General features: G+C 55.2%; 3 protein-coding genes across 4 annotated transcripts in view; all 3 read left to right on the forward strand.

Annotated features, from left to right (window-relative positions):
* LOC117876018 (probable G-protein coupled receptor 152) overlaps positions 1 to 5,779 on the forward strand; it is a 109,008-nt gene extending 103,229 nt beyond the window's left edge. The window contains exon 2 of the mRNA XM_034767710.1: positions 4,204 to 5,779. Within this exon, the coding sequence (XP_034623601.1) occupies positions 4,251 to 5,204 (954 nt within the window). The 5' untranslated portion in view covers positions 4,204 to 4,250 and the 3' untranslated portion in view covers positions 5,205 to 5,779. The remainder of the gene's footprint in view (positions 1 to 4,203) is intronic.
* LOC117876017 (probable G-protein coupled receptor 152) overlaps positions 1 to 8,573 on the forward strand; it is an 86,375-nt gene extending 77,802 nt beyond the window's left edge. For both annotated transcript variants that reach the window (XR_004645412.1, XR_004645411.1), the window contains exons 3-4: positions 7,070 to 7,114; positions 8,436 to 8,573. The gene's annotated coding sequence lies outside the window, so the exon portion shown is untranslated. The remainder of the gene's footprint in view (positions 1 to 7,069; positions 7,115 to 8,435) is intronic.
* Positions 8,574 to 9,597: 1,024 nt separating this feature from the next.
* The window catches only part of CORO1B (coronin 1B), an 18,779-nt gene continuing 16,005 nt past the window's right edge, over positions 9,598 to 12,371 (forward strand). The window contains exons 1-4 of the mRNA XM_034767712.1: positions 9,598 to 9,761; positions 10,645 to 10,847; positions 11,349 to 11,471; positions 11,702 to 11,831. Coding sequence (XP_034623603.1) covers positions 10,647 to 10,847; positions 11,349 to 11,471; positions 11,702 to 11,831 — 454 coding nt within the window. The 5' untranslated portion in view covers positions 9,598 to 9,761; positions 10,645 to 10,646. The remainder of the gene's footprint in view (positions 9,762 to 10,644; positions 10,848 to 11,348; positions 11,472 to 11,701; positions 11,832 to 12,371) is intronic.

Genomic DNA, 12,371 nt, shown 5'->3' on the forward strand with positions numbered 1-12,371 from the left:
CCTTCTGTTTTACTGGCTGGCTGAGAGTCATGATGAATCACAGGAAGTGGGGGGTGCAGGGCCCTGACTCCCCCACACTCCAGGGGAGGAGGGAGAGAAGGAAGTACCTTACATGCCCTACTGCTCAGATACTTGCTCATCACCCGGCTGGCCACTTGCTAAGATGTCTTCAGACTCCATCTTTGACTCAGCTCTCAGTGATTTCAGCTGTTATTGGGGGAGCCTCATTGCCAATGCATACTGGATAGGCATTTACAATAGAGACACTGTCCCAAACTAGGTCGTATCAGTGTTAACAAGACACTCAATTAACCCCATTTATCACACCCTCAAGAAAAAAAGGGTCAAACATAATCTACAACTCTTACACAAAACCCAGAGCACTATCTACAAACAGCTACCTCCAGCCTGATGAGATTGTGAAGGTTAGAACAATAACAGCGTTTAAAAGAGAACTGGATAAATAATCAGAGGGGTAGCCATGTTAGTCTGTATCTGTAAAAAGCAACAGAGGGTCCTGTGGCACCTTTGAGACTAACAGAAGTATTGGGAGCATAAGCTTTCGTGGGTAAGAACCTCACTTCTTCAGATGCAAGTGAAGAAGTGAGGTTCTTACCCACAAAAGCTTATGCTCCCAATACTTCTGTTAGTCTCAAAGGTGCCACAGGACCCTCTGTTGCTTTTTACAGATACAGACTAACATGGCTACCCCTCTGATTATTTATCCAGTTCTCTTTTAAACGCTGTTATTGTTCTAACCTTCACAATCTCATCAGGCTGGAGGTAGCTGTTTGTAGATAGTGCTCTGGGTTTTGTGTAAGAGTTGTAGATTATGTTTGACCCTTTTTTTCTTGAGGGTGTGATAAATGGGGTTAATTGAGTGTCTTGTTAACACTGATACGACCTAGTTTGGGACAGTGTCTCTATTGTAAATGCCTATCCAGTATGCATTGGCAATGAGGCTCCCCCAATAACAGCTGAAATCACTGAGAGCTGAGTCAAAGATGGAGTCTGAAGACATCTTAGCAAGTGGCCAGCCGGGTGATGAGCAAGTATCTGAGCAGTAGGGCATGTAAGGTACTTCCTTCTCTCCCTCCTCCCCTGGAGTGTGGGGGAGTCAGGGCCCTGCACCCCCCACTTCCTGTGATTCATCATGACTCTCAGCCAGCCAGTAAAACAGAAGGTGTATTAGAACAGGAACACAGTGTAAAACAGAGCTTGTAGGTACAGAGAACAGGACCCCTCAATCAGGTCCATCTTGGGAAGTAGGGAGCCCAAATCCTGGTTCTGGGCCTCCCTCCATTTCCCCAGCCAACTCCAAACTGAAACCCCCTCCAGCAGTCTCACCCAGCCACACCCCTCGGCTCCTCCTCCAGCCTTTGTCCAGTTTCCCAGGCAGAAGGTGTCACCTGGCCCCAACCCCAACTAGTAAAACTCCCATGCAACATTCCCAGGTTAATACTCCCTACTCTGTCACACCTCCCCCCCACACATACACAGGGTGGGAGGTGAAATCTGCGGATTAACTTCTGAACTCAGGGGCTGCACTGGCCAAGGACAGCAACTGTGAGTGGGGTACAGAGAAAGGCATGTTAAAAGGACTTTTAGGTTGCTGGACTTAAGAGCCTGAGGACACTAACCAACTTACTTGGGGGTGGGTCATTTGTGTTTATGAACACTAGTAGTGTTTTCCCAAATTAATGCTGAGTTATTTCCCTCCTTTTATTAAAAGTTTTTGCTACACTCAGACTCTGTGCTTGTGAGAGGGGAAGTATTGCCTCTTAGAGGCGCCCCGGGGATGGTGTGTAATTGTCCCAGGTCACTGGGTGGGAGCTAGAGCCGCTTTTGTGTTGTATTGTTGAAAAGGAACCCCTAGATACTGAACCCAGCCCTTGTTGCTGCTGGCTCCACCTGGCAGAAGGGTTACACAAACATGTACATACCAATGAGTTACCATTAAATCCTAAGAGTGACAGAGTTGTCGAGAGCTGTCATTTCAAAGGGTCTTTCAGGGTGGATCCAGGAGGCAGCCCAGGAGATCTCTGGCTTCAGAGTTCAAACAGCCAAAAAAATAAAAAGATTGAAAATTTGCCTGTGGCTTTATTTTATTTCTTCCATTCAGCTTCCAAGCCCACATGACCAGCTTCCTGGCACATAGCATTTCCCAGGTCTGACAGGGCCATTAACTAATCATTTGTATTGTGAGGGTCCGGGATTCCCCATCTGGAGGGAGCGGGGGAGGCGTGAGGACGATTCCCAGGCCTGAGTTCACAAGCTCAGACCAAACATTTTCAGTTATAAAGTAAAACTTACATCTTTCCCTATAGCATGGAGTGCCGCCATGGCAAGTGAGATGAATGTAGGCAGCGATTCACAAGCATTTCACAGAGTCTAAACACTAAATATATTCTTGTAAAACTAATCCCTGTTTTGAGTAAAACTACCGTACAGGTGTGACCTGATTTGGGCTCCAGCTGCAAGGTTGTCAGTTCTTAGTTAACACCTGCAGCCTGGGCAAGAGCTGGCATCTGGCCTGCCAGGGTCACACCCACTGGCATTTCTATGTGATGACCAGTGTCTGCGGCAGTGGAGTGGAGGGGCTGTTCTCGGCGTGGGGTGAGGAGGGGACAGAGACCCCATGAGGTTGCAGGCTCTGGGCCCCCATGGTCTCATGGATCCATAGATAGGAAAGGCAAAAGGGGGTGCTGTGATCATTCAGTCCGACACCCTTTCCCCACACCCTGGTGACACAGCCTAGGATCTTCCCACACATCAGGCCCAGAACTCCATGGCAAATAATCCAGCTTCTCCACGGGCTCTGGGGGTTCTTCCCCCAAACAGACTCCTCTTCCCCTCCCCATTGTCCCCAGCCCCATTGCTTCCAGGCAGCTCATCGGGGCAGCCTGCCAAGGCTCAGCTCATGAGGCACATTCTGAGAGGGACAGAGGGACCTGCCGCCAAAGACCCTGGACATGCCTCCCCTTTCCATTGGCTGCCCCAAGCACCTGCTTCCTGCGCTGGAGCCGGCCCTGCACACGGTGAGGCCCAGGGTTCCACATGTCCAGTGGCAGGGAGTTCCACAGGACCCATTTGCAGTGCCATCATCCTACGGGAGCACGGCCAGTATGTGTGGGCATGTCTCTGGGATCCCCGGGGGGACATATCCCATGGAGGCTAGGGTGATGCATTTGCAGGGATCTGTGTGGCTGTACAGCCAAGCAGCTGTGCTCCAGCTGGAATCTTTTCATATTGGCCCCCAGCCAAAATAAGCTAGGCTGTAATGGCTGGATCCCTCCAGACAGGTCAACATCCCTAAAACGGGGTGACCTCTGCTGGCCAGGGAGCGTTTTGAGACAACATGGCTATTTGAGTACCATAACGAGAGGGCTGTGGGGTGGCAACCTTGGCCCAGTGGATCGGGACTCAGGGACCCATCTCTGCCACCAAATCAGTGTGTGATCTTGGGTAAGTGGTTTCCCAACTCTCTGTGCCTCAGTTTCCTCTCTAAAACTGTCTATGGGTTGATGTTCAGATTGAGAGTTTTTAAGGGCAGGGACTGTCCCTCTGCACAGTACCTGGTTCAGTGGGGTGCAGATCTCAGCTGGGGTGCTAGCACAATGCCATTGACAAAGGTTCATTCCTAATCCTGACTGCCACCCTGTAGGGGCCCCAAAGGGGCTGACAAACCGGCTAATCCCACAGGCATCAGAGCGAAAAGTGTGGTGCTGTTGGACGGAAACCCCTGTGCTGCCAAAGCTACACAGGATCCATGACAGGAGCAGCTGGCTGCAACAAAACACTTGGGAATAGGACCCAGGAGTACTGACCTCCCCCACCCCCAACACCTCCCTTCTCAGGACATGTGCCAGCCTCTCCCTGACAGTGAACTGGGGAAAATTCCCCCGGAGACAAGGATGTGATCACTATTCCTAGCACTTGGCGAGCCTGCGATAGACAGGTCGTCCTGCAAAGAGCTGTCAAGGTATAGAGACTCAGAGTAAGGAAGGGAAACTGAGGCACCAGGGGGAAGTTACTGGCTTAAGGTGGCCCAGGCCAGAAGCAGAACTAGGTCTCCGCCTGGTGCTCTAACCACTGGACCACGCTTCCCCTGCAGGAGATGAAGCTGGCAGTGCCCATGTCCTAGGGGCAATGGCTGGGTAAGAGGCCCTGCCCTGATTCCTTCCATGTCCCTTCAATTGGCAGGTTGGCCCGCCTGGCGCTGCCACCACTGAGACTGCTGGGAGCGGTGGATGGAGCCATTTAACACCTCGCACTCCAACCAGACGCAATCCTTTATACCAGCATCATGGCGGCCAGCCATCCTGATCACCACGGTGGGCATCGGGCTGCCCGCCAATACCTTCATCATCTGGCTGACAGGATGGCGGCTGAAGCGCCGGGGCCTGTCCGTCTTCATCCTAAGCCTGGCCACCTCTGACTTCCTCTTCCTCTCCACCACGGTCATGCAGATCATAGAGACACTGCTGAATGAAACCTGGGTGCTGGGCACCCCCATGTGCCGCCTGCGCTACGTCCTCTCCGACTTGAGCTACCACTGCAGCCTCTTCCTGCTGGCCGCCCTCAGCGTGGACCGCTGCCTGCTGGTGCTGCTGCCCCTCTGGTACCGCTGCCACCGCCCCCTGTGGCTCTCCAGCTACATTTGCCTGGGTGCCTGGCTGGTGGCCGCCCTGCTCAGCATCAAGGGCTTCGTCTTCGCCAACGTCGTCCTGTATCCAGACGGGGTGCTCGTCTGCTCCAACAACCGGGGTGAGTTCGAGGGCCCCCTGCGCCTGCTGGAGGTGCTGCTGGAGGGACTCTTCCCCTTCGTCGTCATGGTGACCACCCATGCCGCCACCTTGTCACGCACCTTCCAACGCCACACCCGGCCCCCCAGCCAGTTCTACCGCATCGTGGCTGCCACCCTGTCGGCCTATGTGCTGCTCAACCTCCCCTTCCAGATCGTCCAGCTGCTCTTCCTGGCCTCCTTGGAGCAAGAGTTCAACTATCGCATTTTCCCCTTCATGGTCTACTTCAGCTACCTGATCAACCTCAACAGCAGCATCAACCCTCTCATCTACATCTTCTTCGGCTCCAACATCTGCATGGGCTGCGGCCGCCACACGACCTCCTCCCTTGCCACAGCTCTCACCGAGGAGCAAGGGAAGAACCCCGGGGACATGCCCAGCACATCCTTCTCAACCTAGCCTTGCCAGCAAGACCCTGCTCTCCTCTCCCTCCATGGCCCAGCCCCTGCTCTGGCACAGCTCCAGTCACCAGTTGAGTGGTCACTGGCTCCCCTGATAGGACCTGGCCACAAGGAAGGGGGGTCTGTGCACAATTGTAGGTTCACTAGTACTAAGCCTTGTGTAAATGGGTGCAAGGTGGAGCTTCGTCAGGCGCAACCAGATCCAGGAAGCTACCAGGAGAAGTCACACCAGTGCCAAGGCCCAGTTTGCCCCATTTCCCCAGCCTAGGCAAGCTCCAGCGGGGACAGATCCTCAGCAGATACAAACCAGGCCCAGCTCCATGCAGGTCAATGGCCCGGGAACACCAGGCCCTAGGCAAGGCAATGTAAACACTGACGTGGCTGCAGCTGCCAACCCACAGGTGCCAGGAGACACTGCGATGAAGGGGACTCTGCCCCTTTGGGCCTATTTGTGCTTGGCAATCTTGCCTTTAGGTGTGGCTCCAAGGTCACTGTGTTTTAATACTGTGGCTGTTCTGCACACTACAGCCAGATACCCAGCGCTGAGGATACAGGTGCCCCCCTAACTCTGGGCCCCTGCAGCCTGACTGTTCTGGCCTGCAGAAAGCAGGCCCAGTCTCCTCTTAGCACACATGACTATGACACAGAAGCTGCAGCCCAAGTGTATGCTGTGTGTATGTTGGGGGGGGGGGGCTGCATCAGAACCTGTCATAACTATAAAGGGAAGGGTAACAGCCCTCCTGTGTACAGTACTATAAAATCCCTCCTGGCCAGAGACTCCACAATCCTTTTACCTGTAAAGGGTTAAGAAGCTCAGGTAACCTGGCTGACACCTGACCCAAAGGACCAATAAGGGGACAAGATACTTTCAAATCTTGGTGGGGGGAAGGCTTTTGTTTGTGCTCTTTGTTTTGGGGGTTGTTCGCTCTTGGGACTGAGAGGGACCAGACATCAATCCAGGCTCTCCAAATCTTTCTGAACAAGTCTCTCATATTTCAAACTTGTAAGTAAACAGCCAGGCAAGGCATGTTAGTTTTTATCTTTGTTTTCTCAACTTGTAAATGTACCTTTTGCTAGAGTGTTTATCTCTGTTTGCTGTAACTTTGAACCTAAGGCTAGAGGGGATTCCTTTGGGCTCTTTAAGTTTGATTACCCTTTAAAGTTATTTTCCATCCTGATTTTACAGAGTTGATTTTTACCTTTTTCTTTATTTAAAAGCCTTCTTTTTAAGAACCTGATTGATTTTTCCTTGTTTTTAAGATCCAAGGGGGTTGGATCTTGATCCACCAGGAGTTGGTGGGAGAAAGGAGGGGGATGGTTAATTTCTCCTTGTTTTAGGATCCAAGGGATTTGGATCTGTATTCACCAGGGAATTGGTGAAGAGTCTCTCAAGGCTACACAGGGAAGGGAATTATCATTTTGGGAGTGGTGGCAGCGGACCAGATCTAAGCTGGTAGTTAAGCTTAGAAGTTTTCAGGCAGGCCCCCACATTTGTACCCTAAAGTTCAAAGTGGGGAAGCAGCCTTGACAGAACCACACACCTGAAGGGTCAGAATTAAGGCCTTAGGACTGCCTGGGGATCCCCACCTTCCCACACCGACCAGGGGGCAGGTACTGCTCCCCCCCTACCATTCCATGGAGGCAGAACACACCAAAGAGAGCCACACCCCATGGCTTTAATTCTGACCCCTTGGGGATCTGGTTCTTTAATTCTGACCTTCCCCCCCTCCCCTCCTACACAGAGCTCCTCCCCAGTTTCCCCCAGCAGGGTGTCCAGTGTGTGGGCCTGGCTGTCCGCCAGCACCTCCTGCTAGGGACTCAGAGCCACCTTTGCCCCCACCCGCCTGGTGGGGGCAAAGAGAGGTGCCTGGAGATGCGCTGAGCTCATGTCAACCCAGGGGCTCCCAGGTGAGTGACCACAGGTAGGGGCATGGGGGATAAAGGGGAGAAGGGGTCCCCCTGCTGAGCAATCTCAGCCACACTGACAGTGGGCTAGGGGGCTGAGAGAAGCATTACAAGGTGTTGGAGGGGGAAGTCATTTTCTCCTACCCCCAGCCAGGGGCTCACCCACATTTCCAGGGAGCTGTGCAATTCCGTGGCAAAAGGGGGATCCAGCAGGGGCCTTGGGATCCAGACCCCAGTTAGTCTGGATCTGCCCAGTGACGCCAGTAGGATGACACAGGAGCTGTAAGTTCATTCCTGAAGTGAAGAATGAGGAAGCAGGACAACAGCAGCCATTTCCCACGCAGGCCACTGGCAGGAGTGATTAAACCCATGACCTTGGGAGCTAAAAGCTCTACTGCTTGAGCTAACCCCCTGCTCTTGGAGTGGAGGGGTCAGTACAAAAAGTAATTTTCCCTCTACTGATACTCACACCTTCTTGTCAACTGTTTGAAATGGGCTACCTTGATTGCATTGGCCTCGTTAGCACTTCAAAAGTAATCCTCCCGCGCCCCCCCCCCTTCACCCCTTCTTGTCAACTGTTGCGAATAGGCCACTTCCACCTTAATTGAATTGACTCATTAGCACTGACCCCCCCCCCTCGCTTGGTAAGACAACTCCCATCTTTTCATGTGCTCTAATATATATTCCGCTTACTGTATTTTTCACTCAATGCATCTGATGAAGTGGGTTTTAGCCCACAAAAGCTTATGCCCAAATAAATTTGTTAGTCTCTAAGGTGCCACAAGGACTCTTCGCTGTTTTTGCTGAGACAGACTAACACAGCTGCCCCTCTGAAACCTGCCCCATGCTCTGTTAGCACAGGTGGAGCAGGCCCAGCAAGCTGTAGCTAAGGCCCAGGCACCCCAGCAAGAGCAGAGCACCATGCAGAACGGGTCTGAGTCACAACAGCTCCCCGCAGTCCGATTCCACTCCCCTCCTTGGGGCCGCATTCTGCCCCCTGCATCCCACAGGCCACCAGTCGCCTCATACAGTCACAATTGCTGCAGTTTTACGGCCCCATCTCAGGGCTCCTTTTACCCAGCGGTGCCAGGCTAGGGTGGGCACCCCATCTGTGTGTGTCCTCCTGGGCTGCAAGGAGACGGGATTGTCCATTGCATTTGCTGTGCTGTCATATCCAGCACCAGTGGATTTGTTGGCCATGTGGCTTGGAGTGACCTGTACAGATGCTGCTTGGCCACCTGCTGCACCCCATATGCTAGCAAGCTTTTGCTCTGCGCCAGTCCAGCTAGGGACAGAGTAGGGTTAAACCTGCTGTCACCCCCAGGGAGGAGGCATCACACGCCAGTCGTGAGAAGGACATCCTGTATCTGACAGCCCACAGCGGGTCTGCCCCCGTTGGCCCAGGCTCCGCGATGGGTGCTGTGAGAGTCCTATGGCTGTACGTCCCGCGCACTCCCCAGCTTCACGCATGTGTTCATGTGATGTCATTTGTCCTCTTTTTGGTTTTATTAAATGTGTTCCTGCAGAGGGTGTCCTGTGCTTCTTGGGGGACCTCCACAAAGGGGCGTGGAGAGCCGTGTATCTGGATTGGAGCCGGTGTCCCCTGGAGGGAAAAACCCCGGGTCCCATTCCCTGGTTCCCGGAGCCAACCAGTCCCCATCACACACTGGCCTCTCTCCCCCCCCGGTTTGACAGAGGGAGCCCAGAAGGGGATGCTCCATCTTCTCAGTCCCTGGGGTGTGAGGGGGTTCACAGCAGTCAGGCCCAGCCAGGGGCAGCTCTAGCTTTTTTGCAACCCCAAGCACGGCAGGCAGGCAGCCTTCAGCGGCATGCCTGCAGGAGGTCCCCGATCCCGCGGATTTGGTGTACCCGCTACCGAATTGCCACCGAATCCGCAGGACCGGTGGACCTCCCTCAGGCAAGCCGCCGAAGGCTGCCTGACTGCTGCCCCCACAGCAACTGGCAGGCTGCCCCCCGCGGCTTGCCACCCCAGGCACACGCTTGGAGTGCTGGTGCCTGGAGCTGCCGCTGGGCCCAGCCCCCCATGGGGCTCCCCTGTGGCTCCCCTGAACTGGCCCATTCTCCCGCCCCCCCACAGCATGTTGACCCATCGCTCCCGGCCCTGACCCATTCCTCCCATACTGGCCCGTCCCCCCTCCCACTGTCCTCACCCCTCCTGTTGGCCCATCCCCATTCCCTCCTCCCCTCCACCCATCCCCCTCCTACTGTCCTGATCCATCCCCCCATGTTGGCCCATCCCCATTCTCTCCCCTCCCCCCCGCTGGCCCTCCCCCTCCTACTGTCCTGACCCATCCCCCCCCTCAGTGACCCAACCCCCTATGTTGGCCCATCCCCATTCCCCGCCCCCTTCCGCTGGCCCATCTCCCTCCAACTGTTCTGATCCATCCCCCGCCCTCGCTGACCCAACCCCTCATGTTGGTCCATCCCCATTCCCCACCTCCAACTGAGCCCCTCCCCCCCCGAGCTGGGCGGGGCGGGCCGATCTCGGCGCAGCCAGTCCCAGACCCGGCCCGGTCCGGTCCGGCCCACGCAGGTGGTGGGAGCGGCCTCCCCCTCTACTTCCTGCCGGCCCGGCCTGGCGCCTCCATCCGCCAGGCAGTGGCCCCGACCGCCAGCCCCAGCACAGCCGGTGAGTACGGCCCCCAGGTGAGGGGGGCCGCCGGGGTTTGGGGGAGGTCGCCGAGCGTTCCGGGGGGTGTACAGGGAAGTGGGAAATGAAATCCTGCGGGTAAATGGTGAAATCGGGGGGGTGCGCAGGTTACAATGTGTTTCCCCCCTTCCCCCCCCCCCTTCAGTTTCGGTCCCTCTGGCCAAGCAGAGTTCATGGCATTTTGCCCTCCGGTCTCCAGGGTGTGTCCCCCCCCCCCCCCCCCCCGGCGGCTGTGGCAGGGGCGGGGATTTGCCTGGTTGGCTCTGGGGCGTGGCTGATTCCCTGGGCATCGGTTTCTGCTCCGGGTGGGAATCAGGCTGGGTTTCATCCCGGACCCAACAGGCCCCTTTGCCCTACAAAGCTCTGGGGCTGGTAAGGGAGGAATTCTGGGTTATTTTGTGGGAGGGTCTTCACCCCTTGCCCTTTCCCATGGGCCCTATGCTCCTGGCTGTGCCCCAAGTAGTAGGATTGATGCTCCCCCCACATCCTGCAGATCAGAGTCAGGGGGACGCAGCCAGCCCTACTGCCCACACAAGGCTCCAGCAGCAGTTTCTAGGAGACCTTGTCTCCAATTCCCCCATGCTGTGGCACTAGATACTTGGTTCACTTCCTGCTCTTTAAACTCTTGTATAACATGGCTGTGCTGTTACAGCTTCTGGGCTTCACCCCAGAGGCAGCTGCATCTTGGCATTGAGCAAGGGATCCTGTATATATAAAACAGTTGCGCTTCACCTCAGAGACGGCTGCCACTCAGCTTTGGGTGAAGGGTCCTGTGCTTATAAATCGGCTGCTGTGTCCTACCCCAGAAGTGGCTCTGCATTTCAGACCTGGCCTCTCTGACTCTTGCCCCTCCCACCCCCAGCCATGTCGTTCCGGAAGGTTGTGCGCCAGAGCAAGTTCCGCCATGTCTTCGGGCAGCCCGTCAAGAATGATCAGTGCTATGATGACATCCGCGTCTCCCGCGTCACCTGGGACAGCAGCTTCTGTGCTGTAAACCCCAAGTTCGTGGCCATGATCGTGGAGGCCAGTGGGGGAGGGGCCTTCATGGTGCTGCCAGTGCTCAAGGTGACTGGGGTAACGGGGGGCAGGAGCTGAGTCCTACCAGCTCATCGAACTGGTGACACTAATGTGCTTTGAGCCTCAGGAGAGATGGAAATGGGGAGAGCTGCAGTTAGCAGTGGGGGTGGAGAATGGGTCTGTGTGAGGGACTATACTCCCCCGTGCCCCCGGGTGTTTTCCCCCTGGCATTAAGGGGACAGTGTAGTTGGGAAGGTGATGTCCTGCAATTTTGTAGCTCACAGATGTAATGAGTTTATTCTCAGCTGCATCACATGTGCATCCCTGCAAACACGCCCCTCCACTCCCCCCAAAAAATCAACAGGATTGCAAGTGTGTAGGAGGAGTCCAGGGCTGGGATAGCGGGGGGCTCGGGTTGGGATGGAGGGGCATCAGCAGAGCTGTGGGGGAAGCCCATGACTGGAATAGCAGGGGACTGTGGGTCAGGGTGGAGGGGCTCTGGCTGTATATTGGGGAGGAATCTCCCGTGACTCTGCCCTTCTCCCCCAGACAGGGCGCATCGATAAGTCGTACCCCACGGTGTGTGGGCACACGGGCCCTGTCCTGGACATCGATTGGTGCCCGCACAATGACCATGTCATCGCCAGCGGCTCCGAGGACTGCACCGTCATGGTGAGAGGGCTGGGGGCAGGGGTGGCCCTAGGTGGGGGAAGGAGTTGGGGCAGGGGCAGCCAGCTCAGTCTGGATTCGGTGTGATTAGCAATCTGTCTCCTTCCCGTGTGTGTCAGGGCATGCCCATGTGGCAGGTGGAGCAGGTGCTTGTGTCAGCCAAGAGGGTTCTCTGATGGGGTGAGGGGGTGCAGGCTTCCCACAGGCCCCCTCTAACCTCTGTGCCCTGACAGGTCTGGCAGATCCCAGAGAATGGACTAACACAGCCCTTGACAGAGCCCGTGGTGGCCCTGGAGGGGCACTCGAAGCGCGTGGGCATCGTCACCTGGCACCCGACCGCCCGCAATGTCCTCCTCAGCGCAGGTACAGCCTCCCCTCCCCATGATTCTGTGTGTGGGGTGGGGCGAGGCAGGGCCCCTGCAGGGGAGCAAGGGGAGCAGGTGGGGCTATATGTGGAGGGCTCTGTACCAGATGACTGGCGGATAGTTAATGCAAAGCCTTGTTTGTTTGCTTTGGTTTTAAATGGCTCTGAAGCAATAAACCTAACTTCAATCCCAAGCAAATTAGTAAAGGACAGGATTAGCAGACGCATAGATGAACATGATATGTTGGGAAGAGTCAACACGTTTTTTGTAAAGGGAAATGATGCCTCACCAATCTATTAGAATTCTTAGGGGCAGGGGTGTCAACAAACATGGACCAGATCTAGTGGCTATAGTGTACTTGGACTTTCAGAAAGCCTTTGTCAGAAGTCTCTCACCAAAGACTCCTAAGCAAACTGAACAGTCATGGGATCAGATGAGTTCCTCTCATGAATCAGGAACTGGTTAAAAGAGAGGAAGTAAAGGGTAGGAATAAATAGTCAGTTTTCACAGTGAAGAACAGTAAACAGCAGGGCCCCCC

Source organism: Trachemys scripta, chromosome 4, assembly GCF_013100865.1.
Source record: "Trachemys scripta elegans isolate TJP31775 chromosome 4, CAS_Tse_1.0, whole genome shotgun sequence".
In the NCBI taxonomy this organism is placed as follows: Eukaryota; Metazoa; Chordata; order Testudines; family Emydidae; genus Trachemys; species Trachemys scripta.